Below are 26,323 nucleotides of genomic sequence, written 5' to 3'. Positions count from 1 at the left end.
CCATCTCTGAACTCGTGACGAGCGGCTTCTGTGGCCTCATTTCAAACCTTATCCGCATCCTGACATCGTGGCAGAATTCTCTGACAAGCATATATCTACTGTGTCACAATTCAAGCACTCCCCGTTTCACACTGCACCATACTGCTTCCCACCAAGTGCGATCTCTTACACATCGTAATGCGTATTGGAGTCGTGCCGGGATTGGTACCGGCAGAAAATGGTGAGCACCATGACGCCAACCATAAAGTTTCGTAGTGTATCTTACTTATTTGGCAGAAAGCGCCCCTCCCCCATCTGGCTCCGGGCCTCTATCTACCGTCGAGTCACCGGCGCAGGGTGGCCGCCCTCTCTCCAGCCCGACTCGCTCTTCGACGCGCTCCAGCGGCGTCAGCTCGTCTCGACCCCCCGCTTCCGATCCCCGGCCCTGCAAGTGTCGACGCACTACGCCGCCGGGCGCCCCAGACTCTTCCGAAGGCGCCGGCACACGGGCACTCAGGCGCGTCGGCGGGGCCGCCCTCATCACCGTCGGCGTGCCCGTCCTCACCGCCGTCACCGCGGCCTTTGCGATCCCCGTGGTCGTCCTCACCACCACCGGAGTCACTGTCGGTGTGCACGCTCGTCCCATACGCCGTGCATTTAGTGCAAGGCTCACGCGGATCCCTTGCAGGCAGCATAGCGGCCGGGATGCAGTCCGCGGTGTACGGTGCTCCGAGCGGCGGCTTGTCCCGGCTCCAGGAGGCGGGCGCGGCCATCAACTCGCGCGCCGTGGGCGCCGTTGTCGGGGCGGCGACCACCGCCGTCGCTGGAGGGGTTCGTTTGGCCGGTGGCGGAAACGAGAGCAAGCCTGAGAGCGAGGAGGGGAGCGGCGAGCGAGCGAGCGATGTTGATGACGAGCTGGATTGTGAATGCGAAGCCTGCGTGTGCGACGGCGACTGTCTGTGCAGGTGCAAGCGGCGCGCTCGGCGCGACAGGAAGACCAGGGCACAAGTGTGAGCGAATTCATATTTATGCGTGTATTTTGGTCTTTTGGGTGCGAGTCAAGGTTCGGTATCTTGTATGTCTTACGAGGAGCGTTGTTGAGAAGGGCGAATACGATTGGCGCGATGACGGTCAGGTAGAGATGGCGATGCATGCGATTCAAACTGGGTAAGTCCCGTCGGGAGACACAACGGCGGCGGCGCGGCCCTGTAAGTGTTTAGCGCTGTGCTGAGCCTGAGGTTTCCGATTGCGAAAATGTGCCGCCGGTGCTGCGGTAGCCCCCATACTGCGTCCCTCTTGCACCTGTTGCTCAAATAATTCCACTCATGCTGCATGCGCTCATCGATGGCACCGACTCCCTGACGTCCTCGTTGCACCGCGACCCGCTTCTAAACGCTTCAACGGCTACCCCGGCGTGCTCCGCACAGGCCTCCCTCGCCCTCTCAAACCCGCACACCGTCTCCGTCCCACTCAGCACCACCGCCCTCCGCCCCCGTCGCGCGCAAAAGCTCCCCGCGCGCACCGCAGACGCCATGTCATACGCCGCGAGCGTGCTCGTGTCCTCCCCGCCCGCCTCCTCGAACGGCGTCGCCGCGACCGTCAGCCGCTCCGCACCCGGCGGGACCGGAGCCGCCGCACCGCGCACCGCGAGCCCGGCGCGTCAAGCCGGACGTCGCGCAGCGCGGGCACACCGCGCAGAGGCCGTCGAAGGAGGGGCACCCCCCGAGGTGGCGTGGGCGTCGTCGACGCCGGCCCGCGCGGCGGCAGCACGCGAACCACCCGCCCACGCGGAGAGACGAGCGAGGGGAACGGGAGCGGCGCGTCCGGCTGAGCAGGGGAAAGCGTAGCGTCCGCCTCGATGTTGAGCTGGTGGTCCGTCGAGAGCGCCGCGGTATCGAGGTGGAGGTGGGTGAGGGCAGGGAACGCGGCGGCAACAGGCGCGAGCTGGCCGCGGGGCGTCGCTCGCTGCCGAGAATATCGAGCAGGGTTTCCCGGGGTGCCGAGAGGCGGCGGCGGCGGGCGGAGGGAAAGGTACGCGAGGTCGTCCCGTATGCGGTGCTATTCATCGACGGTGTCGATGTAGAGACCGACGTGGGCGACTTTGGGTGGGCTGCCGCCGGGGTCAACGGCGAGACGCGCGTGGTCATACGTCACTAGAGTCCACAGCCGTGCGTCCAAAACCCTATCGGGTGCGCCCAGGTTGACGGAGAACCGTGTTAATTCGCTGACTACCAGCACAGCGACACTTGATAGGGCTTTGGAGGTCCAACGTAGACTGCGGTACACTTCTCCATGTCTTCATAGGAGGACATGGAAACCCAGAGCTGCTCGAGGATGAGCCAGAGAATCTCGGGCGGCGGCAGCAATCTCGAGGGAACAGCAGGTTGTGCAAGCAGGTTGCGTGCGTCAAGTGCGTTCAAACGTAGGGAGGATGATTTGACTCACGTGTATGCCATCGGAGAGGTAGAGTGTCGGATTCGAAGGGAAAAATCTGCATGTCATGAGTACGTACAGGATAGAGTGACGACTTGGACTCTTACCTTGCAAAAACGCCCGTAGGGGAAAGTGGAGACGGGCGGAGAGAGCGAGAAGGGGGAGGCCGATGGCACGGAAGAAAGAGGTACCCGGCCGGGCGAGCTCCCTGTTTATGAGAGTACGCCCGAACCACAAGAATACGCGCGCGAGACGTCGAGGCCACAACGGAGCGTAGAGTAAAATCTCCACGCACAAACACATGAACGCTTGATCCGGCGATCGCCGGAGGCGTGAACGTTCAAATCACATGATCTACCGCAGCAGCGGCGCGACACGCGTTCGCGGCGCCTCTGCTTGTCTTCCTTCTCTCCTGCAGCGAGCGTACCAAGTTCTATGCTGAAGACTTGGGATGCTCTTCAAGCGCTCGCACACACCGTGTCCGTCATGAAACAGCCGTGTTCCCCCTGCTCTGCAACTTTGAATTCACTCGCGACTCCAGCAGCTGTCTCCATCCTTAGCTTGTGCGCATGCTGCCCGCTGCATCCAGGTACCACGATTCGACGTTCTGAACACGCCCCTCCATCCCCTGCACCTGCCCGGCTCGCAAGCACTGCACCTTCAAGCGCTACGGCGGCAGCCGCGCTCCCCGTGCTCGGCTTCGCGAGCGGTGGCGTCGCCGCAGGTAAGTGCCCGTACAGTCCACCAAAATCTCGCGTCGTGTCCCCCGCACTGTCTGTCTCGTACCGTGTCCCTCGCAGGCAGCATCGCCGCCCGGCCTCACGGACGGGATCTTCGCCACGCTCTAGTCCACAGGCGCAACCGTGGTCGCGCCGGCCGCGGGCACCGCAGTGGTCGGGTTCGGTGTCCTCGCCGGCGACTCGGGCGCGGCGGCGAACGGAAAGGGCACGTAGGGAGTGTCTCGAGACGTGCGCGTGCGAGGGAAGCTGTGAGTGCGCCGACTCGTGTATGTGCGCGTGCAAGCGGGCTCTTCGTGGGGAGTGCGAGACGAACGTTGGCGTCGCTGTGTCCGTCGTAGAGCCCGTTGATACTCGTCCTGAGACTGGATGTGATCTTTAGTATGGCTTTCTATGGTATCGTAATGGAACAAGCGATGCTGTTTTCGCCTCTCCCTCTCCCCTTAGCTCCTGGCGTGCAAGCTCTATGCGTCTGTAGTTGGCACCGTAATAGCGAGACTACCGAGTGTTGCCAGCGACCAATAGATCTTCGCGCGCTTCCCGTGGAAATAAGTAGGCTGCTCCCCGCACCCACCCGCCCTCCTCTCTCCCCGCACCCTCCTTCTCCTTGGCCACGACCGGAACGCCTCCTCGTCCACTGCATCCCTCCATCCGACCGAATGGGACTGTTTGGAACTCTGTTGTACCTGTCACTTGCCGTCCACGTCGGTACCCTCTTCTTCCCCGACTTCCTTCCCGCAATAGTCACCGGCGTACTCTCATTCCTCGGCTTCACCAAAGCAGGCATTGTTGCAGGTGCGCACTCTCTGCTTCCTTCATCTCCGGCTACATCACGCCCGCTCCCCCTGTGCACGCGCGGCCCCAGAACTCACACACACTACAGGGAGCGTCGCCGCCTTCATCCAGTCCAGGTTGTACGGTGGCTATACACGAGGCCTTTTCTCTCTGCTTCAGTCATGGGGTGCGACCGCGGCTCTGTCCACCACGTCCTGCCGAAAACTGTGGATGGTCGTGGTACTAGTCACCTGGATCGCATGGGCTTGCAGGGAGGAGTGAGGGGCGAGTCCGTCCAGTCACATCGGGAATGCCAGGGGTGGGTTTGGGATCCGCGTTGGACACCGGAAGGCTGCATAGTACCGACCACCGCGTTGTCGTAATCTGCGTCGAAATGTGTTGGCATAGACTCTCTATGTAAGTGAACCCATACAGATTTTCCACTCCAAGCGACGACATATAGCAGCATCGGGGAACAAACCGTCTGCAAGAGGTTTCACTGCAGGGTTGAAGGCGGCTCGCTCTCGGTTGCCGTTCAGATCCAGACGTCACGATCCGCTCCCTCTTTTCCCGCTTCCCCACCGACGCGCTCCTTGCCAAGGCCCACGCCGTGCGCGACGCCCTCGCCGCCGCCCTCGCCCGTGTCCCCTGGGCCGACTTCAAGGTCGCGCTCCTCGCGATCGGCATCACGCTCCTCGTGGTCGGGGGCCTGGCCGCCATCATCTTCCTCGTGGGCTTCACGCCCGCCGGGGTCGTCGGAGGTGCGTGTCTCCTGGCTCAGCAGCTCAGCGCTTCCCTCCGTCCTCGCCGCTCATAATCATATCATCCCCACCGCGTTCGGTCGACTCATGGGCGCCCGCGCCGCACAGGGAGCCTCGCCGCCGCCTGCATCCAGTCCGTCGTCTACGGCGCCTTCACCATGGGGTACTTCTCGCTCTTCCAGTCCGTGGGGACGATGCTACACCCGGCCGTGATGGTGCCGGCCATCATCGCGGGCGCCGTGTGTGTGCTCGTGTGGAAACTCACGCAGTGACGTGCGGACTAGATGGGTGTCGGTGGCGAGGGGTTTGGATGTGGGGGAGGAATACGGTCGAGGTCGTGACACACAAACCGGCACAACGTGCGTGCGATGTAGAGATGGCTATCTGGGTCTCGAGAGAGGGTCCAGTAATATCAGTGTACGTTCAGACATGATCATGGCGCGGACTGGGCCCAGAAACTGTTTATATATCTTCAGGACGTGCATACTTCGGGCATATCGGGGAAGGGCTTCACACGGGCGAGGCGCGTTCCTATTGCAGGCAACGTGCCTCTGTAGCAAGCCGTTCAGCACTGTTTGCTTTTATCTGGCAACATACAATGTCCTGATCACCATCCGATGGAACACTATCTCCGGAGAAGCGTCCCATTCACGTGATCTACCGCAGCTACACTTTCGCATCGACTCGCTTCCAACTCACCGCTTACAGCCGCCTCTGGAGCATACACTCATATATCCAGGCCGTCCGTGGGTCTTCCCTCACCCGCCACTCTCTCTACCACTCCACACCCCAACCCGATGGCCGCACGGTTCTTCACCAGAGTTGTCGGCGGGGCCCTCGCGTTTGCCGGGCTCGTAACCAGTGCGATAACAGCACTGGGCTTCACGAGCGGCGGTGTCCTCGCAGGTGCGCGTCCTCCCCTCGTTCCCGCTCGCGACTACGCCCCTGAGCTCATCTCTCGAACGTTGCAGGCAGCGCGGCCGCGGGGATCCAGTCCGCCTTCTACGCTGGCTCCACGGGCGGCGCCTTTTCCATCTTGCAGTCCATAGGAGCCACAATCCCCCCCTTGTTGCCGATCGTCCTCGTGCTCTCGGGTGCTCTGTTGTTGGCGTGGTCGTACTGGTGGTAGAGGAGGCTCTGTGCGACGTGCACGTCTTCGCGCCATTCTTTTCCGCCCCCGCCCTCTTTCCCGCGCATTCCGTATGTAATCCAATCTGCCCTCACCCTCTTCCTTCGTCCACCCAAGCCACAAATCCCCTGAATCGGACTATGACACACCACGATTATGCTATGCACTTATGACTGCGTATATGAACTCGCACACTGGGTGCAAGTCAAGGCGCCAGGAAACAAATACCAGACCTTATTCCTCGCACCTTCGTTCGACCTCGTCTCCCCGACCGTGTCGCGTTACCGATCCGTTTGGTTCACGAGCGTGACACTCTGGCAGGGGCGTCGAGGCGGCCACTCGCTTGAGCGCGGGTCTGATTCGGATGCTGCAACACAGGTTCAGAACAGCATGAGACCAAGATCGACGCTCGCGGGCAGCTTGGTCACCAGCACGAGCGGCGCGGGGACGTCGAGCCGGAGGTGCCGGAGGCTCTGGCACGCGTCCGCCACCGCCGCGTCGAACGCGCACGGGCGCGCGGCGTCGTGCGGGAGCCCGTACGCGCTGCAGCGGCACGCGAGCGACAGCCCGAGGCGGAGTGCGGTGAGCGCGGGGCGCGGCCGGCCGCCGCCGGCGAGGGTGAGGCTGTCGACGAGCGCGCGGAGTTCGAGCGCGGCGGCGGAGTCGAGGTGGAGGCGCGCGAGCGCGGGGAGCGCGGTGGCGAGCGGCTGGAGGGGGACGGGGCCTGGGGAGAGGGATCCCCCAAGGAGGACGGTGGCGGCGTGGCAGGTCGCGAGCGAGCGGCGGAAGCGGGCGTGGAGGAATTCCCAGAGAGCGTTTCACGTTCCGTCGGTGTTGATGGTGAGGCGGAAGCGCAGGACCACGGGCAGGGTGCGCGTTCGTGTGATGCGCTTGTAGTCTCTCACCGCCTAAGCTCAGATACGGGTTTGTTGGAGGGTACTGAATTACTACCTGCGCAGCGACCCCGGCGAGGAGCGGCGTAATGGATGGTATATCGCGACACGCTCCCAGTGAGATGATGCGGATAACAAACACAGTTCGATGTTGATTTGGACGACGTCTAGCGGAAGGTCAGGAAAGTATGCCACGGTACGATCTATGCATCAGCGTTGGGGTAAAGGGCGGTATGCAACGGAACTTACTTCCCGACTGTTCTTGAACCAGTCATTTCACAAATACTTCCGAAGTCGGCGTGGAGCTGACCGATGAGCAGCCAAACTGGTTGACAACAAGGGCAACTGACCTCGGAGACGATCTGCGTTACAGATAGTGCGGAAGAGAGAAATTTCGGTAAAAACGGCGTAAGGCCTTAAAATGGTAACACCGAGATGGAGATAGACGTACATGTCGCGCATCCCTCACGTCGTAGGTGGACACCTTGTGATATCGGTCTGTGGGTCTGTGAGAGCATGGGGTGAAAACAAGATGGTAGGGAAGCAATGCAGAACACTGGATATCGGACAGTAGCACCGATATGTCGCGCTGCGTATTATTTTTCGTCACCCCGGACTTCTCATCTTCATCCCGCCTTGTTTTCTTTGTCAAGTTGGTGGCCATGACGACCGCACGGATGCGCCGCCCACCATCTTGCTGGATCTTACATGCCGGTTGTTAGCTGCACATAGAACGGCGAAGGCCGAGCTGAGATCATGGTCGGAGGACAAGTGACACGTCAAGGGTAAGCGCTTAATGTTTCAGGTCTCGTGGGAATGGAAACGTGATCCACGGGAGCACGACAGCACGGTCATGATTCAAATATTCAAGCCCAAGCCTCCTCCTCGACACGCATCCATCCGCTTCAAGCCAAGAACGCGGACCGCGGTACCGTAAAGAACAACGCGCGCGGCCGACATCTACGTTGGCCGCCATCCGCGTTCCCTGCATGTTTGACGTCGGGCCGGCCTGCTTGCTAGCAGTCGTGTACTAGTACCCGTTGAGCTCCCCGTACGCGGGGAGGACGTGCATCGCGGTCCAGGCGAGAGGCACCGCAGACGGAGGCAAGAGGTCCTTGAATAGGATGAGCGAGGTCGAGGACGCGTTCAAGAGGGAGGAGCTGCGCCGCGTGGTGGACGCAGAGCGTTACCCCCGAGCCCCGACACGCGGGTGATGGGGAGGACGCCGCTCAGCACCTGGTCCTCCGTCGGGATGTACTATGGTCTCAGTTTTCCTTTGGTGCTCTGCTATTTCTCGGCGTTCAGATGGAGTCTGGCGCTTTTTACGGCAGCGATGTCAAAACTCAATCCAAGGGCTACCGCAGCACGCCTCCAAAACTCGCTGGTAAGGCGGTCACACTGGGAGCCTCAGACTCAGCACTCGGGATCCCTACACCCTCCACGAAGGTCCGCCTTCAGCTCATCTTCGTCCACTTGTTCATCATGGCCGTAACAGGTGGGTGCCTCGTTCTGCTGTGGCAATCCATAGCTTGGCACCGCTCGGCAGCCCACTCATGTAGCATGCTTCCCGCAGACGGCCCTCCTCCCCCATACACCCCCCAGGGTGTTCCGTCCTCGGAAAAAGAGCCAAGCTCGTCTCGCAAGGGCAAGAGCCCAGGGCCACCGCGCCCCTGCACCTGCCCTCGCCCCGCCGCCGAGCCTCCTCATCCGAACGCCGTCGACGACGAAGACAACGACGGAACCAAAACCCTCAGGCGCATCGCCGGTGGCGCCGCCATCCTCATCGCTGTCCCCACTTTGGCCATCGCAGGCGCGGCCATCGCGCTTCCAGCGATCGGATTCGCCTCTACCGGCGTCGTCGGAGGTGCGCGCCGCGCCAGCCTCCCTCCGTCCGTCGCGTCGACGACCGTTAACGCCGTCCCTTTTCGCAGGCAGCATCGCGGCCGGGATCCAGTCCGCGGTCTACGGGGCGACCACCGGGGGCCTGTTCTCTGTGCTTCAGTCGGTTGGAGCGACGATCGTCGCTCCTTCGCTCGGCAGTGTCGTCGCCGCGTCGGGGTCTGCCATCGCCGGAAGTTCGCTCCTCGCAAGCGGAAGCGGAACGCCAGACGAGGGCAGGGAGGAGGGGGGTCCCGGCGGCGACGAGGGCGGGGAACACATCTGCCCCTGCGATGCCTGTGAGTGCAGCGACGATTGCGAATGTGAATGCAAGTGGCGCGCCCGTCGCAGGAGGAACAGAGGTGATGGGGAGTAACATATGGGTGCCCTCATGTTGTATTTTTTCAATCGACCGTACAACGAAAACGCCTGGAGAATGTACCATTCACGCAAACGAACTCAAAATAGGATTCGCATCGCAAGTCTCTTTTGGCATAACGCCCGTCTTACACTATATACGCGGCCACGATTTGTGCACGTGTGCACGCAAACGGGCTCTGTGCGGGGAGCACTTGCAGGGATGTCGGTGCGGCTGGGAGCGATCTGCAGTGCTTTTTTCTGCCGTCAGGCGTTCGAGGGGGATGGAAGACGGACGAAAAGGTGGCTATATGCGCTCACCTCCGACGTCCGCCCGGTTCTCGACGAGAACGGCGTACGTACTGTGGACAAGCGTGCACACTCAGGCAGCCCGCGCCTCTCACTGCTCGCGCCTCTAAAGGATCCCAGGCGATCCCTCTTCGACTTCCATCCTCACGTGATCTACCGCAGGCACGCTTCTCGACGCGCTGCAGCACCCGCATTCCCTCCGTCTGTCGAGGCGCATATAACATCCCCGCCTCACCCCCGACCCCCTCTCCCCAGCCACCTCTCCCCGCCTCCGACCACTCTCTCAACATGGGAAGTTGGCTCCGCATCGCAGCGAAGGTGCTCTTGTTCGCCGGTGCCACCCTCGCCGTCGTCGGCCTCACCGCCGCCGTACTCCCCGCACTCGGCTTCACGACCGCCGGCATCGCCGCAGGTACGCGTTCCGCTCACGACGCTCACCGACCCATCCCGCCCTCTGACCGTCCGCGCACCGTGTGCAGGCAGCGCGGCCGCCGGCATCCAAGCCTTCTTCTACGGCGGCGCGACGTGCGGCGTCTTCTCCGCCCTGCAGTCCGCGGGCGCGACTGGCATGTGCACCGCACTAGCCCAAGTCCTCATCCCTGTGGGTGTCGGGCTCGTGATTTCGGTCGGACTTGGCTACGCAGTGGCGGGGTATAGGCGGCGTGCGAGGCGGCGCGCTCGGAAGGCTGCGGAGAGGGCCAGCGGCACCCCCGAAATGACCCACGTGTAGCCTATTTGGATTTTTCGGTCGTCCTTGATGCGTGTGCGCAATGCGCCGCATGGGATTGCCGGCTTGGTACTTGGAGTATTACTAGGGTTTGTGCATGTAGTAGAGCCGCTTCGCCTCGTGCGGGCGGATCCAGTACTTGGCACCCTGCAGTGTGCATGTTTCGACGTGATCACACCAATGTATCTTTCGCGTGGTATGCGCAGCTGCACTCGTCGGCTGTCTCTACCCAAACTTCAAAGCTTCAACACCACCATGGGATGGGCCCATAAATTATGCGCCAGAGTTCAGATTGTCAGAAGGCGGTAATCGTGAGGTACTCACAGTCGCGCTTGGGAAGACTTTGAATATATCGGGCAAGAGCCGTGGAAGTGAGCCAGTTTGCGTTCAAGTACTGAAAGAGAATCTGGAGACCGTACCCGCCTCTAGCGAGAGCCGAAGACGCGCATGCGCTCGACCTTCTGTTCCGTGATCCGCTCAGGCGCGGCTGCAGAGTCGTCCGATATTGGCAAAGGTGCTGTCTATGAGCAGCGCTGAAGTTCGAACATCGGCTCGGGTCACTCACCCAAAGCCATCAGACGTTCCACCGAGTTCGGCGCTCGTCGTTATGCGCCGCTGGAGCTGGGACAGAAGAACGTTGGTTCAGAAGACCGGCGGGGTGTGGAAGTGTTAGAACGAGAGGTCGAAGGGGGAGAAGCAGAGGAAGTCGCTAGTCAAGCATTGTACATCAGGCGCCAAACTGACTCGACACTGGTAGCCGATTAGATTAGATTAGACAACGACACGAGCGTTTGCAACGTTCAACGACGTTGCAACCGGTCCTCCCCCGCATCCTCCCCGTGCCCCTTCAGGACGTCGACGTGGGCGGCGCCCGGCACGCTCCGCGGACTGGGGTGCAGCAAAGAGACCGCCTGTGGTGCCGCCGTACATAGCCGGACTAGCTGGAGGCCAGCGACTACGCTCCGTCAGACTCGGCGGGTTCGGCATCCTCGCCATCGCGAGTGCGACGTCGATTCCTGCATATGTGAGTGCAAGCGCGCTCTCCGTGGGTAAGTGCTCGCAAGACGGAGGTCAAATTTCATCCCGGTGTCCGTGCGCGCGCAATGGAACAAGTGGCTTCCCATCATGGCACGCCAGGCGTTCGAGGGGGATGGAGAACGGAGGGAAAGGTGACTGCTGTATATGTGCCCACCTGCGGCACAGCCCACGGGTCCGGTTCTCGGCGATGACGCCGTACGTACTCTGGGCAGGCGAGCAGCTCACGCTTCTCACTCAGGAAACCTCTTCGATCGGAATGGAACAGGCGATGGCTCTTCGGTTTCCGTCCCCGCGCGATATACCACAGGCAGCCTTCTCGACGCTCCGCGGTACTCGCATTCCCTCCTTCCGCCCGCCGTCTGCATATAACATCCCCGCGCCCTCAAGCCTGTGCCACATCCCTCACTAGTAACCTGCCCCCACTCCCAATGAAGTGGCTACGTATCGCAGCAAGGGCCCTATCCATCGTCGGGGCCGCCCTCGCCGTCGTCGGCTCCGCCGCCGCCACGCTCATTGCGGTCGGCTTCACCAGCTCCGGCGTCGCCGCAGGTGCGCGTTCCGCTCACGACGCTCATCGACTCGTTTCGCCGTCTAACACCGTGTACAGGCAGCCTCGCCGCCGGTGTCCAATCCGCCGTCTACGGCGGCGCGACGTGCGGCGCGTTTTCGGTTCTGCAGGCCGCGGGCGCGACGATGTGCGTCGCCGTGCCACAGGTCCTCCTCGCCGTCGCTGTCACGCTCCTCGTGGCTGCAGTCGTCTGCTGGGCGGTGTGGAGGTACAGGGAGCACGCGAAGCGTGCTCGGGAGGCTGCGGAGGGGATCGCGGGCACCTGCGGAAAGGCATACGACGTATAATCTATCTGTCTTCTTCGTATGGCTCTGCGTCGTCGAGGACGATATGTAAACTTTCCTTGCCAATATGACACTCTCATTGCAGCGCCGTCTAGGTCCACTCTCCGCGTGCGTCGTGGATTGCCGGATTGGGGCTTCCAATAGAGCTGTCTCGCCGAGTGAGGGCGGATCCAGTGATATCAGTGCATGTCTAGACATGATGCATGATCACACCGACGCATCTGTCGGCGATATACATATATACAGCTGCTCAGCGCAGCCCCGGGGGTAATTCATCAAAGCCGCACTAGTCGGCCGTCTCCACGTCGGTGACTCCAAATTTAAAGCATCACTACCACCGCGGGATGGACCCAGAAATCTTGCACTAGAGTTACGTTCAGATTGTCAGAAGGCGGTACGTAGTCACAATCGAGAACTGGGCAGACTTCGGGCATGTCGGGGAAAACGCCGACACAGGCGAGACGCGTTCTTCTTGCATGCACTAACACGCCGTTTAGATCTGTAACGTCTGTACTAAAACTGCTTTGATGTAACGTCCCTATTGACTACCATCCGATTGAATGCCGGCTCCGGAGAAACGCTCCAACTCGGTCCGTCCACCTGGCAGTACTGTCGGCGCACAGAGCAAGAGGGATGCCCTCTCCCCGAGCTCTTTCCCGCGCTCCCGAGGTCAGCTTATAATAATCCTGCTGTACTGTTAATATCCGGTAAAAACGGAGTAGCTATAGCCCTCTAAATACTTAGAACGCATTGTCCGTCACGAAGTCAGGATCGACTCCCGCCGGAACATCCCGCCGCTCGCGGAACCTGATCTGCGCGGTGCCGTCGGGCATGACGAACTCCGCAAAGTACTCGTTCGCGGGCCGCCCGCCCCCACCGACAATCTCCATGTCGTAGTGGACGATCAAGTGCGCGAGCAGCGCCTTCATCTGCGTCGCCGCGAAGAACCTCCCCGGGCTGCGGGTCCGGAGTCAGCTCTCGTCGCCAGTGCGTCGTCCGAGAACCTGCAGCTCACCACGCGTGCCGCCCGTGTCCGAACGGGATGTACAGCGGGGACGTGTTCACGAACTGGTGCTTCACGCCTTCGCCCGCGTCCTCCCCCCGCATCTCCGCCCACCGGAACGGCTCGAACGCGTCCGCGCCCGCGCCGTTCACCGCGGCGTCGAGGTGCGTCGCGAGCGCGGGCACGGCGACGAGCGTCCCGCGCGGGACGGACGTGCCGTCCCGCAGCGTGAGGTCCTTCAGCGCCTTGCGCATCACCGACACTAAGCAGCACGGCCCGCGTCAGTACGACCCGCCGACGCCGCAGCCGAGAGACGCACAGAGGGAGACCCCGTTCGTCCGCTGCGACTCGCGCATGAGGCTGTCGAGCCTCCAGAGGCGGCCGAGGCCCGCCTTCGTCCAGCCGTGCGCGGCCACCGCGGCGGCGGCCTCCGCCCGGAGCGGGGCGAGCAGCGCGGGGTCCGCGGCGAGGTGGAAGAGCGCGTGGGTGGCGCTCTGCGAGGTCGTGTTCGTCGCGACGAAGTTGAGCATGAGCACGCGCTGGACGATCTCCGCCAGGGGCGTGCGGCGTGGGATGGACTCCTCGAGGATCCAAGTGAGCATGTCGTTCTGCGCGGGGCGACGGCGCGAGGGTCAGATTGCGTGACGCGGAGGAGAAGAGAGAACGGGCGTACGGGCTTGTCGTCCCAGTCGGCGCCGTGTTCCTGGAGCTCAGCCATCCGTTGCTCCACGATGGGAGCGAGCAGAGTGACCGCTCGCTCTACTATGGCTTTCACGCGGCCCGATCGGAGCCCCGCCAGTCTGTGGACGCATCAGTTGTGCAGCGCCGGCGGCCTTCTGTTGTGTGAGGCTCACGGTTTCAAGAAGAACGGGAACTTCTTCATGTGGGCCCGGTGCTGAAGTACCTCCCGCACGAACTGGATGGTGAGATCCAGGAACTCTTCGTTGCGACCTGAACGAGCCAATGAGCCACCAGAACCTCATCCCACAAGCTAGTGCGTACGTACACAACGGCGTCCCGACGAAGACGCGGTTGCTGAGCCGCGCGACGATCTTCTGCGCCGTCGGGAACATCGTCACGGCCGCCCACTCTGCCAGGACGCGAGAGCCAAAGCAAACGTCAGAAACGAAGGCGATGGCATCGAAGGAAATCGCGTACCGTCGCCCTTGGCGGGGATGAACTGCGGAACGACCAAAGAGATCTCCTGTACAACGTCTGGAACGATCGCGGGCAGCGAGCGCGTGAGCTTCCCGCGCACGAGGTCGAACTGGTACGGATCGTCGATCCACTGGCGCCCGATGGTCGCGTGCGTATGCAAGTTCTGCAAAGGCGCCTCTGTCAGCGTTCGGGTGTCGTACATTCGCGCGGCCTGGAACCCACATCTTCGGCGGTCTCCAAGAAAGACATCTCGTCGTCCGGGCGCGTTCGGAGGTCTTCCGTCATCTCGGGGCCGCTGACGATGACCGCCCACCTGTCGGGGGTGGCCACCTTGAAGGGGCGACCATAGTACTGTTGAAAGTTTGTCGGTGAAAGACGATGACGACGGGAAGTGTAGGGCACCTTCTGGTATCCCTCAGCTAACACGATCTTCCCATCGTGGAGGAAACGCAGAGCGGAGAAGTAGGATAGTCCGGGAGCGACGACCCGCCGACGGTTGGGATCCCTCTCAGCTAGACAGAAACGACGGTTAGCTGGTTCTCTGCGACAAGCGATAATCACTAGAGCGCCCACCGGATCGGACAGCCATTTCAGCGCGACGAGCGCAATCACGGCTGCGACGGAGAAGGTGTACAGCACAGATTGAGAATTTAGAGCGTCCATGGTGGCGAAGTTGAGGACTTTGGCTGGTAAGAACTGCTAGGCAAGAGAGGTGCGACGTCCTCTGTCATGCTCTCTCCCCGCTTTATACTCGACCCTCACCTCGCAACACGGCATCCCAAACGAGCCTATCTCTCTCAGCGCCCGATCAGGCAAGTCACAAGGACGCGGGCGAACGAACGTACCCGAATCCAAACCTTCTCGCTGACAAACGCGACGTCCTTCGTTTGAATTCGCATCTCCCAAAGCGGGCGTCCGTGCAGCGCACATCGACGAGCATGAGACTGCGCGTCCGCGAGGCCCGGCCGCGCGGCTCGCATCACTCGCGGGCGTGCAATGCGTTCGGAGGGAAATGACGAGCCCGAATGGCCAGCGAAGAAGCAGCCGTCGCGCGAAAGAAGGGCGCGCGGATATGAAGCGCTGATGCCCAATCCCACGCCGCGTTCGGCCGAAGGCGTGTCGTGACGCCCATGGTCGCAGAACGCGAGGATCCGCTCTTGCAGTGCTTCTGCGGCTAAAGAATTGCCAAACCGGGGGATCAGGCCTCGACGCCTCAGGCCCAGGAGTCAGCGACCGAGCGTGAAGATGAGGATGTACCCTAGTCATACGCACCGTACGGTACGACGCTGACGGTTATCCGCTTTTCGCGGACTCGCCCCTTCCCTACTGCAACGGCACTGCTCTCCCCACAGAGTACGGCCTCGCGACGTCATAGCTATGGCGGTGGGCCGAGCTAGCAAATCTTATTTTCAAGCATCATGGCTCAAGAGTCAAGAGGACGAGCACCCAAGAGGACCTCTGGGACACAGGTCGCGCGATCACTTACACGAACGTCTAGGGGAGGCGAGGGCGCTCCGGAGGGGATATCGATAGCCCGGCGCAAACCAATTCATGATTACGAGGGCTTGGAAGGGCGAACGGCAGCGCGTTCACCTGTGCAGACGCGTCGCAATGAGTGCAAATCATCGGAGGGGCATACACAAGTCGAGACGAACCCACCAGCAGGCGCGACCACCTGACCTTCTGGGGTTAAAGTGGGCCCGGGGTTGAAGGCGAGAAGAGCCTTGACAAGCGCATGGTCACTGCGTCGACGGAGTTCAAGTCGGGGAAACACGGAGGCCCGTAGCACCCGACGGGGCCGCATCTAATCTAATCTTCAACCAATCAATCAACTCAAGCCGCGATACCAACACATCGTCATACCGCGCATCTACTACTAGCCCCATCCGTGCACCTCAGCCGAAGCCTCCTGTACATACGAACCATAATGGGCCCGAGTCCACCGACGCAGCGGGCTCGCACCGCCTTCACCCACCTCGAGTGGCATCCCCGTCGGAGCGCTCCCGGCACATCCGAGAGCCGTCGGGCATACCGCGTACCTTCGTACCCGCACGCGCGGCGCCATGAGCTCCTCCCACCAGAGCGGGGCTCTACGACAAGCACGCAATTCGCCGACGTGAAGCGAGATCAAATTTACAACGGGATGCTACAAACGATTGTGTGTATGTGGGGGTGACGGCGGTCCGACTCGTGTGAGCGCATGTGTACTAAAGTCCAACAGACCAGAGTCCGGCTCCAAGCATCCCGAGCAGAGCTACCTACACCGACAGCCGCGCGGTGTCCAGCGTCCGCGGGAGCTCGAGCGCGTCCGCGTCCGCGTCCGGCTTGCCGTCCATCAGCGTGCGGGAAAACGTCTGCGCGTGAGAGTGAGCATGCGCGAGCGCTCGGGCTATGGCAGACGTGGACGTGGGCACGAAGGCGCTCACCCGGATGCGCACGGGCGCGGGGGTGCGGCCGTCCTCGGACGTCGTCTTCAGGTTATCGCGCTGAGGAACGCGGGCACGAGTCGATCGATCAGCCCAACGAAACAGGGAAGAGGGGGAGGGAGACGAGACGCACAAGGTCGTCGACGTGCGCGCCCTGACGCGTCTGGCTCTCGTGGAGCGAGGAGATGACGGGGAGGACGTGTTGGTGCGCCTGCCGCGTGCGTCGGCGGAGCGACTTTCGCGCGTTCAGCCTGTCGAGCGTGCGCGTGGGCATCAGCAAGTGCGTCTGACAGTGACGTGACGGGGAGGGCGTGATGGCGATGGTTGAGTGCACATGCGCACGTCGCCAGTGGCCCCCTGGTGCGAGAGCGGGTCATCAGAGACTCACGTTGCGAGTGTGGAGGTGGCGTAGACTGTCGGGATGACGTTAGTGAGAGGGACAGACGTGCTGGGGCGTGGTCTATCACGGCGGAGAAGGAACGGACGTACGTTTCGAGATCGAGAAGTGGAGGGCAAGGAATATTAGATTCCGGGGCATGGAGAGCCACTGTATGTTCGACCGTCCGACAAACTAGGTGAGCAGGCGCCATGTGAGCGTGGGGTGCGCAAGTACGTACGCAGACGAGGGAGACAGCGGTGGTAACACTGCAAAGACACATGCATCACTCCGATCAGTCCGGGATGCAGATAAGGCGGAGGTGAGAAGGCGAACCTTGTAAGTAGACCTGTCTCAACGGTATATAATGTCACGACGTCGATTAAGTGGTCAGTACTGCCGAGCGCCTTAGTAATCACAGTTCGACAAAAGTCACGGAGAACGTACACGGTAGAAAAGCCCGTCCGGCTGCGTTGCAGGAGGGTGATTAAGGTTACGGTAATGAAGACGTCTGTCGCAGTAGACAGCGAGAGGCCCATTGTGAAAACCCACTGCGAACAGTCAGTTTCACGCTACGAACGATGATGCATGTGCCACTCACACCGACTTGATCGACAAACTGCTCATAGCTCTGTAGCGTGATCCTGGAGGCCATGTATCAGCCCTGATCATGCGACCACGCCAAGGGACTAACATCTCGAATGTTGATACTAGGCACCAGATAGGGTGAGCAACCATGTTTGACATGACAGCGGGCAACCAATCAAGCACGTACCAAGGGCAGCGGCTGTGAGGAATTTCTCCGATTGAGCGTTTACCCGAGTGCGGTAGTATTAGTGACGTACCGAGACGGCCGCCAGCGAGAAGAATCTTAAAATCACGGGGGCCTTTAATGAGCGCGCGGGCGAATAGTTGGTACGAAGAGACTCACTATGGGGGCCGTTAACAGCCACGAGCAACCGCTCACTGCGGCAAAATCAGGCCTCGCTTCTGTGGCGAGAGGGAAGGACGTACAGATATAGACGCGGTGTGCAAAAAAGCTGCGGAAGGGGATGAGCGTGAATGGACGAGGTTCGGATTGCGTCCGAAGAGCGCTCACCAATGTGATATGAGAGTCACAATAGCCTGGGCGCGGGGCGTTTGAATTAAAAACGAGGCGGGGAAAATAAAACGCTCTTGGACTCACGGTGATCGCGACTGTAAGCTTTGCGGGCGGCGATGGGAGGTCAGACGAGGCACGCAGGAAAAGGAGGAAGAGCGGCGAACTTACTGCAATGGTCCTAGAAGGCGGGGGAGGACGGCATGGGCGCGTGAATGCAGAACGGGAGATGGAGACGGACCATGGGATGTAATCGTGGATGGTGCTGCTTCCCCAATGTTGGATGAGGTATATCCAGACAGAGGCGAACGCCATCGCGAGGTGGAGGCAGTCGAGCAGCCTAGAGCGAGCAGGGGACATTTGTGTGGGAGCAATGCAGGACAAGAGCGAGACTTGCGTACCACAGGGTGGAGACCTTTTCGCGTGCATATAGTCAGGTCCGGAGGAGAGGGTGGGGGTGAAAGCAGGGCTCACGATGAGGGTGTTTTGACGGAAGTCGTCGCGTCCGTACAGTCTGCAGTAGATGAGGGCTTGTGTTGTCACCCCTCCGGACAATCTGGACGCGGGGCGAGTTCGAAACTGGGCTGGGTACATGGAGTGGAGGGTGGGCTCACATGGCCGAAACTAGAGCACCGATGAGGATAGCACCGACGGTGTCTTGGACGGCCATGGCACATCGCGTCCGGGCGGGTGGGGAGGAGAGGAGCGGGGCGAGCGCCGCGCGGGCGTCGGAGGGAGGGAGAGGGCGGGGAGGATCCAGGCGGTTTGGGCGGACATTGGGCTCGAGTTGTCTCGCCTGCTCGACCGGCGGACGATAGATGAAGATCGTTGACGTCTGTGAGAAGACTGCGCGCGCGCGCCTGCGTTTCTCCGGATATGGCTCTCATCTAGCCTTTTGCGGGTCTGCCACGGTCGCGCGCCTATCCTTGCCCCGCGCGCCGAGTTCGACGAACGAGTCCACACACCTCGAGGCTCGACATACCTCGTATCCGGATATCCGCCTAGGTGCTCCCACCATTCAGCCGAGCCGACGTTCCTCCTGCACATGCACACGCAGCGGAATGAAGGTGTCCTCGCGCTCGAGGAAATGAACATCGCGGCGGATATGGTTAAACCCGCGCGCTACGTCTCGAGGACGAGGACGAGACGCGCCACGCCCCGTGCTCCCTGCGCGACGCGTTCAGCTGTCCTCCAAGCCTGTGTCGCCGAGTGGGCGTGTCATCTCCGCGAGCCGTGGCGTGGTCGCAGCTCTGTCCCAGCCCCCAGGCACGGATCGGTAGGCTTTGGTGCCACGGTCGCCACTTACTTACGCATCTCCGTCAGCTCAGCGACGAACACACCGGAAGACGGATGCGAGTCACTTGCGGGAGGAGGCCTGCAGTAAAATCCTGGCATGTGTGTCAGTAGCTACTCGAGTCCCCTCTCAATTGGGCGGGTGGATTGATGAATGCTCGCACTTTCGCAAACGAAATGAACGTACGGGAACATGTTGTCAAGGGAAATAGGTGGACGGCGTAGCGCGTGGCCCGCGGTGGCAGAAGAACGCCTGGTCATCGCGTGAGGGGCGTGAGAAGACTCGGCCGAACTTCCTTTTCTGGTGTGGCTCTCGCATCGAAAATCTGGTCAGGCTCGAGCGAGTCGTCCACTGCCTACTCCCGTCCACCTCCTCCGCTCTCTCGACCGTAGACCCCGGCTTGCACTGGAAAACACCTCCCTCATATCCTCGACCACACAACCCCCTCTGATCGAACAAGATAGCGTCCCTCCGCCAGCTCGTCCAGCGAGCCCTCACCTCACCACTCCGTCCCATTGTACATAGCATAATGCCGGGACTCACGGGAGAATCGAGAAAAATTGCCGGGTACGAGTTCTTCGAAACCGTTCTCGGCAGCCCCAAGTTCATTGTTGCGCCCATGGTCGACCAGAGCGAGCTCGTACGTCTCCTCTTCACCCGCCTCCCCGCCTCCCGCCTCCGTCTCCTCCTTTTCGCGTGCTGCGCTATATCTCACCGACCTTTCCCGCAGGCATGGAGGAAACTCTCCAGGAGGTACGGCGCCCAGGTGCGTCTCTCAACGTTTCGCGCTTACGACGCGTGCTGAAGCCGTTCTGGATAGTTGGTGTACACGCCCATGATCAACGCCAAGGTACGTTCCACGGGCTCCTGTATGCGCGATGAACGCCGAGTATATCCCTGCGCAGATGTTCGCCGACGCAAAGCACAAAAACTACCGCGAAGTCCAGTTCAACACCGTGCAAGGAGAAGAAGGCGGACCCGAAGACAGGCCGCTCATTATCCAGTTCTGCGCCAACAACCCCGACTACCTCCTCACCTCCGCCAAGGCACTGGAACCGTACTGCGATGCGGTTGACATCAACCTCGGGTGCCCGCAAGACATCGCGAAGAAGGGTCATTATGGGTCGTTCTTGCAAGACGAGTGGGATCTCATTCACGACCTCAGTGAGTCACTTCCTTCTCTCGTTGCGGACGCACCTCTCAACTGCGGAGGCCAGTCAGCATCTTGCACAAGAACCTGTCCATCCCCGTCACTGCCAAGTTCCGGGTGTTCCCAACGATCGAGAAGACGGTCGCATACGCGAAGATGCTCGAGCACGCCGGCGCGCAAATGCTCACTTGTCACGGTCGCACGCGCGAACAACGGGGCCACAGATCTGTGAGTTTGCGCCTTCGTTGCGTAGGTTTTTCTCATCTTCGGCGTAAAAGGGCGTCGCGGACTGGGAGAAGATCCGGGCGGTGAAGAACGCGGTCTCCGTACCCGTCGTCGCGAACGGGAACATGCTCTTCCACGGGGACGTCGAGAGGTGCCTCGCTGCGACGGGCGCGGACGCTGTCATGTCCGCCGAGGGTAACCTCTACAACCCTACCATCTTCACTCCCGCCCAACCCTCTGCCTCTACCTCCACTACTCCCTCACCCATGGCGAAATACCTCACCGGCCTCCACCCGCGCAGCACCACCCTAGCCTCAGAGTACCTCACGATCGTCCGCGAGCAGAAGACGCCCACGGCGCCGAGCGCGGTCAAGGGCCACCTCTTCAAGCTCCTCCGGACGGCGCTCGCGAAGCACACGGACCTGAGGGAGTGGATGGGCCGCGTGCGCGCGGAGAAGGACGAGCGCACCTGGGACGGCGCGTTCGAGCGGTACGAGGAGATCGTCCGGGAGCTCGACGCGCGGCTGGACGTGAGTGCTTCTTGTCTCGAGTTTGCGCGTCTCCGATCTGGGGGCTTCTCCGAAGGGGGAGACTCTGGATCGCTTCTTCTCCCCCCTCTCTCTCTGTGAGCCTCGGCTGACGCCCTTTCGCCGTTCGGCAGGCAGACATCGAGGCCGCGGGCGCGAAGGACAAGCCACTCGAGGAGCTCGCGCGCCTCGATCCCGCGACCGGCTTCCCCGTCCTCCCCCACTGGCTCGTGCAGCCGTACATCCGGCCCCTGCCTGAAGAGCCCGCATTGTCCAAGCCCGCGCCGGCGAGCCAGAAGAGCGGGGTTGCCGTCGTGGTCGGTACGTTAAAGGCCGTTCGCTGCGATCCAGTCGCGCGCTGCTCACGCTCGAAACAGATCCGGCGTGCGAGCCGCAGGTGGCGCGGGGCGCGAAGCGGCATGTTCCGGATGAAGAGGGGGATGCGGGCGCGGGAAGAAAGGAGCGTGCGGAGGAGGCGGGAGAAGACGGGGAGGTAGAGGCGAAGAGGGTGAAGTTGGGCACGGGCGGAGCAGGCGCGGCGATGGCAGATGGATATTTGAGTGAAGATCTGTGACAAGGACCCGGATCTGACGCTACTTTGAGCGTGGCCTGGGCATCTGGCCTCTACTCCTGCGTCTTCCTCGAGTGCCGCATGAACAAGAACTTGGAGAACTCGGCTACGCGTGTATCAGTTCTCGCGACTCTGGTCTTCGCACCTGGAGCCCAAGTGTTCGCCGACAGGGCCGTGTGCCTGGCACTTCGCCCGCGAAGAGGACGACGACGAACAGGCTCTGGACAGTGTAGACCTTGTGTTCCAAAGGACCACCCGAGGTGGGAAGACTGACGGTCGATTCTTTCGTGTTCTGCATTGCCCATGCGCAGGAGGCCGTCAGAGATGGAGTGACGCTCTCCGAAGCGGCGAGAAGAAGCAGCGGAACAAGTATTGTGCGCGCAGGTGCCTCATGTCTGCGTGGGTGCTGATCGCTAACTTAGGAGACGGCCACGATGTCGACAGGTGTTCAAAGCGGACGCTACAGGTGAGTGTTGTTGTGATTGGGTGGAATAAGAACGATTGTACATGATGAGCGCTACAGTCCGAGAAACCTTGGGACTTCGGCCACTCACCCATCTACATCTACTGGTCGCGCTGGAGGAGAGGGTGATTGCTCCAGACCGCAGCGTTATAAGCCTGCATCGCGATCAGCAATCAGCATCCCGCGCGCGCACACGAGGCACAAACCTCAGTAAAAGGCGCCATGAACGTCGGGTGCGCCGCGATCTCCTGCACGCACACCCTCACCCTCTTGTACTCGTCGTCGCCCATCAGCTCCTCCCAGGCTCCCACGCTTTCCTCCCCTCCTCCTCCGGGTACCGCCCCACGTCCCTCTCGAGCAGCCACACCGCGCGCACCACGTGCAGCCCCGCCACCATCTCCGCCATCCGCCACCCGCCCGCGACCCAGCCGGTCCCGGGCAGGTCCTCCTGCACGCTCGCGGACTCCGCGAGGAGCGCGCGCGGGAGCGCGCCCAGGAACGTGCTCCGGAACCCGTCCGCGAAGCCGGCCTCGAAGCGCGCGCCGCGAGCTTGGACGCGAGCTCGGACGTGGGCGGGAGAATGCGTGCGGCGGGGAGGACGTCCGCGAGGAACTCGAGGATCGCGTGCGACTCGGGGAGGATGAGCGTGCCCGCGGGCGGGTCGCGCGGGTCTCAGTCGGCGGGGACGTCGTATGCGATCGCCGGGATCTGGGGGGGCGCGAGCGGCGGGGAGGTCAGCGCGGGACGGGGGACGGTGGGGGAGAACGAGCGCGCGGACCTTCCCGAGGCGGTTGATCCGCGCGGCGTACCACGGCTCGCGCGGGGGGCGGACGTCGACCTTGCAGATCGTGTAGTCTGCGTGGGCATGCTCGAGAGCGAGGTGGATGCGCTGCGAAAAGTGCGAGGAGTCGCTCTGAGGGCGGAGTCAACGTGGTTGTGTGGAGAGGTTAGGAGACGGTACAGCACCATTCCTGCGTAGAGGATGATCTTCTTGGATTCGCTGACCATAGTGTATGTGGTGGCGATTAAGCTTCTAAGGCTGGAGAACGGGGTGGTTTGTAGGGAGGACTTCGTCGGGTTATATTATCTGCGTGGATTTGATCGCCCTACACGTCGATAATCAGCGCACCCAGCGGATCAGTCAAAAAAGCCGGGCGTCCTTAAGAGCCGCGCATGTGGGCCGAGACTCGCAGCCGTGCCTCTCGGGCTCTGAGCTCAGGCTGAGCGTAACGCCTAACGCAAATATCGAGGCAACAACGGACTTCATTAGGTGATACGGCTGAGATGTTGTCTCCCCTTGACCCGGTCGCGATGATATCGTCAAGCAGACGTGACTGCCAGAGGCTACCGCATCGACGCGCAAGTTCGCCAGCAACGCATCCCGAACAATTCTGCAGGGGTGCCAAAGCTTTCGTGGACCCCACGCATCCCGCCTCGGAGCCAAGTAAAGTTCGTACTTAGCACTACGAAGGTACTTAGGGGTTCTGGCATGAATTTATGGGCGAGAGGCGGGGCTCTCGGCAGATCCGGCCTCGCACCGCTGGACCATGCTGAGTCGGACGCCGGTCATGGCAGACGTGCGCCGATCCGGAGCGCGGTTACTCTGAGGGGCTACTATTACATCGACACAGTCGTCGAACCATTTGCACACGTCCCGTGCGGCGTGAACTAAGTCGACGTCGACACGACCACGGTGGCCGCAACGCAGAGAACCTAGAAGTGAAAGTGAGCAATGAACTAGGCGGTCCACAGGCCAGCGACAGAAAGTACCTCGCCGCTACGAATGTTCGAACAGACGCTGTTCACGTTCGGGTTGTTCTCCAAAATGAGCTCGACGGTCGTCCCCGTCGCCGCCGCGATGCTCACGCACGTCTCGTCCGTGACGACAGTATGGGTGAGCGTGCAGTCTTGGCCAACGACGCCGAGGCACAGCTCCTGCGAGGTGTTGTCGGCGTGAGCTCGAGAACTAACAGCAGCGGGAGGAGCAGCACACCTCGTCGGGGAAGAGGTTCTGGCAGGTCGAGTCGATGACCGGGTTCACGTTCGCGAGTTGGAAGCTCGACACGTTTTCCTTCTGGCAGATGGCGTCGCAGGTGTCCCCCGCGACGACGGTGTAGTTGCGCGAGCAGTCTGCCGCTGCCTGGGCGTTCGCTGGAGATGGGTGGGGGTCAGCCGGGCTCGTTCGGAGGTGATCAGCTCGAGCAGGGTGCTCACCGTGAAGAGCGGCGACCGCGAGGAGGGCGACGGAGCTGAGCGAACGGGAGAACATCTTGGAGCGAGGTGAAGGAGGGATTGAACCGCGGGCTCTGGGAGGGCGGAGCAGTGAAGTCCACGGCGAGCAAGCCAGAGCTTTTATGCTCCACCTCCCCCCACGTCTCCATCCATGAGACCACGTTCGTCTCGGGCTGATGACTCCGCCCGAGTACACGTACGAAAGCATCCTTCTATCGACGCTGGCGGTGCGCTCTCGCCTGCGTGGACGTATATATTTTTGAGTTTCGGGTCCGCAAGAATTGTCGGCGCTGATGGGGAAGGACAGATGGCTTGTCCGAAGAAGGCCGTTGAATGGCACAGCGTATATGGGTGCCTTGAACGTGACGGCACAGCCATGGTCCTAGGATGCGAAGTGTCATGCATGACTGGGGACGTTGGGAATGATATGCAGGGTCTGGATCATTGGGCCATGAGGCCTAAGATTGAACAAAGCAAAGATCAACGACAAATTCCATAGAGAATGGCAGTAGGTCGACATATATTCTGTGAGGGTCAACCACTTATGAAACTTTTGAAGGAACGAATGCATGCTTGTGAAGAATCGAGCAGTGGACGAAGAGAGCCGTAGAGGCGAAAGGACGCCGGATGACGGACAGGGTGTCGGATAGGACGACGATGGTGGATAGGATGATAGATTGGATATCGATCTAGGACGATACGGCGGCATAGTACTGTACAATGCGTGGGAACGTAGTATACATGACTAAGCATACTGGTAGTGCCTCGGATGAGGGCGTACACCGGGACACTAGGAACCAACAATGCTTACTTCAAATTGGTCTTAACACAGCTACAGCCTTTACTCCGTGTGCTCCGAGTCACGTCGGACACAACGGTGAGAGACAGCGCGCGCACATCAAACCGTCGCTTCGGGTTTCATGGGCAAAGACGATGGTAACTTAGGTCTGTCTGAAGGAGATGCGCATGAGTGCGATTGAACGTCATATTACAAGTGATTAGATTGCTCGAGACTGCCGGCGTCACCTCGCGCGCTACCCCTCCATCATTTCCTCGGGGGGCGCCCCACCGCCTCCACCGCCGCCGCCGCCGCCCTGCTCCCTGTCCTTGCGCGTGGCCTTGACAACGTCGTCGACGCGGAGCAGCACTCGCGCGGCCTCGATCGCGGTCTTGAGCGTCTGCACCTTGACGCTCGCAGACTCGTACAGGCCGTACGTCTTCATGTCCGCCACCTTGCCCGTTTCGCCGTTGATGCCCCACGAGTGCTCCCCGTTGGCGTGCTTTGCCTGCGCGCGACGTCAGAGAACGGATAGGAGAGGAGAGCGGAGAGGACGCACCCGGAGCTCGGTGAGCACGCGGATCGCGTTCCCACCCGAGTTCTGGACGAGCGTGCGCGGGATGACCTCCATCGCGTCCGCGACGGCGCGGAACGGCCAGCCCTCGACGCCCGTCACGCTCCGCGCCTTTTGCTGGAGCCCGACCGAGATCGCCATCTCCGTCGCGCCGCCGCCTGGTGCGAGCGTAGGGTCGAAGAAGACGTTGCGCGCGACGGACATCGCGTCCGCGAGATTCCGGTCGATCTCGTTCAGCACGTCCTTGGACGGCCCCCTGAGGAGCACCGTGCATGCTTGCGGCTCCTTGCACTGCGTGAGGAAGGTGAAGTACTCATCCCCGATCTTTTCGACCGAGAACAGCCCGCACTTGGTCCCGACGTCGGACGGGCGAAGGTCCTCGACGCGGTTTACGATCGTCGCGCCGACCGCGCGCGCGATCCGGTTGTTGTCCATTTTGCGCACCCGGCGGAGTGCGGTCACGTTCGCCTTGTAAAGGAAGTGCTGGGCATAGTCTGCGCGCGCGTGAGCGGCGGGGGAAGCAAGACGGCGGGACGTTGCGCACCTGAGACGCCCTTTTCGGTGATGACGAGGTCCGGCT

General features: G+C 61.5%; 9 protein-coding genes across 9 annotated transcripts; 4 read left to right on the top strand and 5 right to left on the bottom strand.

Annotated features, from left to right (window-relative positions):
• Nucleotides 1–3,808: 3,808 nt before the first annotated feature.
• BXZ73DRAFT_82898 (uncharacterized protein) lies at nt 3,809–6,827 on the top strand (the record flags this gene model as incomplete). Its single annotated transcript, XM_048023807.1, has 9 exons — nt 3,809–3,944; nt 4,332–4,340; nt 4,463–4,684; nt 4,793–4,925; nt 4,969–5,043; nt 5,424–5,590; nt 5,656–5,778; nt 6,019–6,683; nt 6,732–6,827. 9 exons carry the CDS (start codon nt 3,809–3,811, stop codon nt 6,825–6,827), a joined length of 1,626 nt encoding a protein of 541 aa, XP_047871334.1.
• Nucleotides 6,828–8,011: 1,184 nt separating this feature from the next.
• Nucleotides 8,012–9,980, top strand: BXZ73DRAFT_108138 (uncharacterized protein; the record flags this gene model as incomplete). Its single annotated transcript, XM_048017086.1, has 5 exons — nt 8,012–8,201; nt 8,280–8,570; nt 8,638–8,699; nt 9,413–9,662; nt 9,730–9,980. The coding sequence occupies 5 exons, from the start codon at nt 8,012–8,014 to the stop codon at nt 9,978–9,980; spliced, it is 1,044 nt and encodes a 347-aa protein (XP_047871333.1).
• A 1,463-nt stretch (nt 9,981–11,443) lies between these two features.
• On the top strand, nt 11,444–11,870 carry BXZ73DRAFT_108137 (uncharacterized protein; the record flags this gene model as incomplete). Its single annotated transcript, XM_048017085.1, has 2 exons — nt 11,444–11,564; nt 11,623–11,870. The coding sequence occupies 2 exons, from the start codon at nt 11,444–11,446 to the stop codon at nt 11,868–11,870; spliced, it is 369 nt and encodes a 122-aa protein (XP_047871332.1).
• Nucleotides 11,871–12,607: 737 nt separating this feature from the next.
• BXZ73DRAFT_108136 (cytochrome P450) lies at nt 12,608–14,691 on the bottom strand (the record flags this gene model as incomplete). Its single annotated transcript, XM_048017084.1, has 10 exons — nt 12,608–12,824; nt 12,883–13,132; nt 13,190–13,478; nt 13,544–13,670; nt 13,725–13,821; nt 13,877–13,960; nt 14,029–14,191; nt 14,251–14,379; nt 14,431–14,535; nt 14,602–14,691. The coding sequence occupies 10 exons, from the start codon at nt 14,689–14,691 to the stop codon at nt 12,608–12,610; spliced, it is 1,551 nt and encodes a 516-aa protein (XP_047871331.1).
• A 1,595-nt stretch (nt 14,692–16,286) lies between these two features.
• BXZ73DRAFT_108135 (uncharacterized protein) lies at nt 16,287–18,599 on the bottom strand (the record flags this gene model as incomplete). Its single annotated transcript, XM_048017083.1, has 19 exons — nt 16,287–16,382; nt 16,455–16,514; nt 16,588–16,705; nt 16,843–16,867; nt 16,944–17,001; nt 17,072–17,099; nt 17,278–17,381; nt 17,432–17,474; nt 17,525–17,540; nt 17,606–17,617; nt 17,676–17,700; nt 17,762–17,796; nt 17,845–17,870; nt 17,930–17,955; nt 18,017–18,110; nt 18,171–18,269; nt 18,331–18,344; nt 18,404–18,485; nt 18,544–18,599. 19 exons carry the CDS (start codon nt 18,597–18,599, stop codon nt 16,287–16,289), a joined length of 1,017 nt encoding a protein of 338 aa, XP_047871330.1.
• Nucleotides 18,600–19,752: 1,153 nt separating this feature from the next.
• Nucleotides 19,753–21,727, top strand: BXZ73DRAFT_108134 (Dus-domain-containing protein; the record flags this gene model as incomplete). The annotated part of the gene is made up of 9 exons (XM_048017082.1): nt 19,753–19,863; nt 19,954–19,989; nt 20,044–20,073; nt 20,129–20,387; nt 20,441–20,601; nt 20,652–21,128; nt 21,260–21,446; nt 21,503–21,633; nt 21,692–21,727. The coding sequence occupies 9 exons, from the start codon at nt 19,753–19,755 to the stop codon at nt 21,725–21,727; spliced, it is 1,428 nt and encodes a 475-aa protein (XP_047871329.1).
• Nucleotides 21,728–22,260: 533 nt separating this feature from the next.
• Nucleotides 22,261–23,167, bottom strand: BXZ73DRAFT_108133 (thioredoxin-like protein; the record flags this gene model as incomplete). The annotated part of the gene is made up of 7 exons (XM_048017081.1): nt 22,261–22,314; nt 22,366–22,434; nt 22,536–22,688; nt 22,760–22,789; nt 22,847–22,867; nt 22,938–23,072; nt 23,126–23,167. 7 exons carry the CDS (start codon nt 23,165–23,167, stop codon nt 22,261–22,263), a joined length of 504 nt encoding a protein of 167 aa, XP_047871328.1.
• A 660-nt stretch (nt 23,168–23,827) lies between these two features.
• Nucleotides 23,828–24,428, bottom strand: BXZ73DRAFT_82892 (uncharacterized protein; the record flags this gene model as incomplete). Its single annotated transcript, XM_048023806.1, has 4 exons — nt 23,828–23,872; nt 23,930–24,094; nt 24,153–24,310; nt 24,374–24,428. The coding sequence occupies 4 exons, from the start codon at nt 24,426–24,428 to the stop codon at nt 23,828–23,830; spliced, it is 423 nt and encodes a 140-aa protein (XP_047871327.1).
• Nucleotides 24,429–25,533: 1,105 nt separating this feature from the next.
• On the bottom strand, nt 25,534–26,323 carry BXZ73DRAFT_15318 (chaperonin Cpn60/TCP-1 family; the record flags this gene model as incomplete). Its single annotated transcript, XM_048017510.1, has 3 exons — nt 25,534–25,677; nt 25,729–26,237; nt 26,288–26,323. Coding segments are annotated over 3 exons (689 nt in total), but the record flags the coding sequence as incomplete, so codon positions are not given.

This window comes from Epithele typhae (assembly GCF_022376455.1).
Source record: "Epithele typhae strain CBS 203.58 chromosome Unknown BXZ73scaffold_143, whole genome shotgun sequence".
Classification (NCBI taxonomy): Eukaryota; Fungi; Basidiomycota; class Agaricomycetes; order Polyporales; family Epitheliaceae; genus Epithele; species Epithele typhae.
The sequence above is the reverse complement of the archived record's forward strand: the minus strand, read 5'-3'. Positions and strand labels throughout refer to the sequence as shown.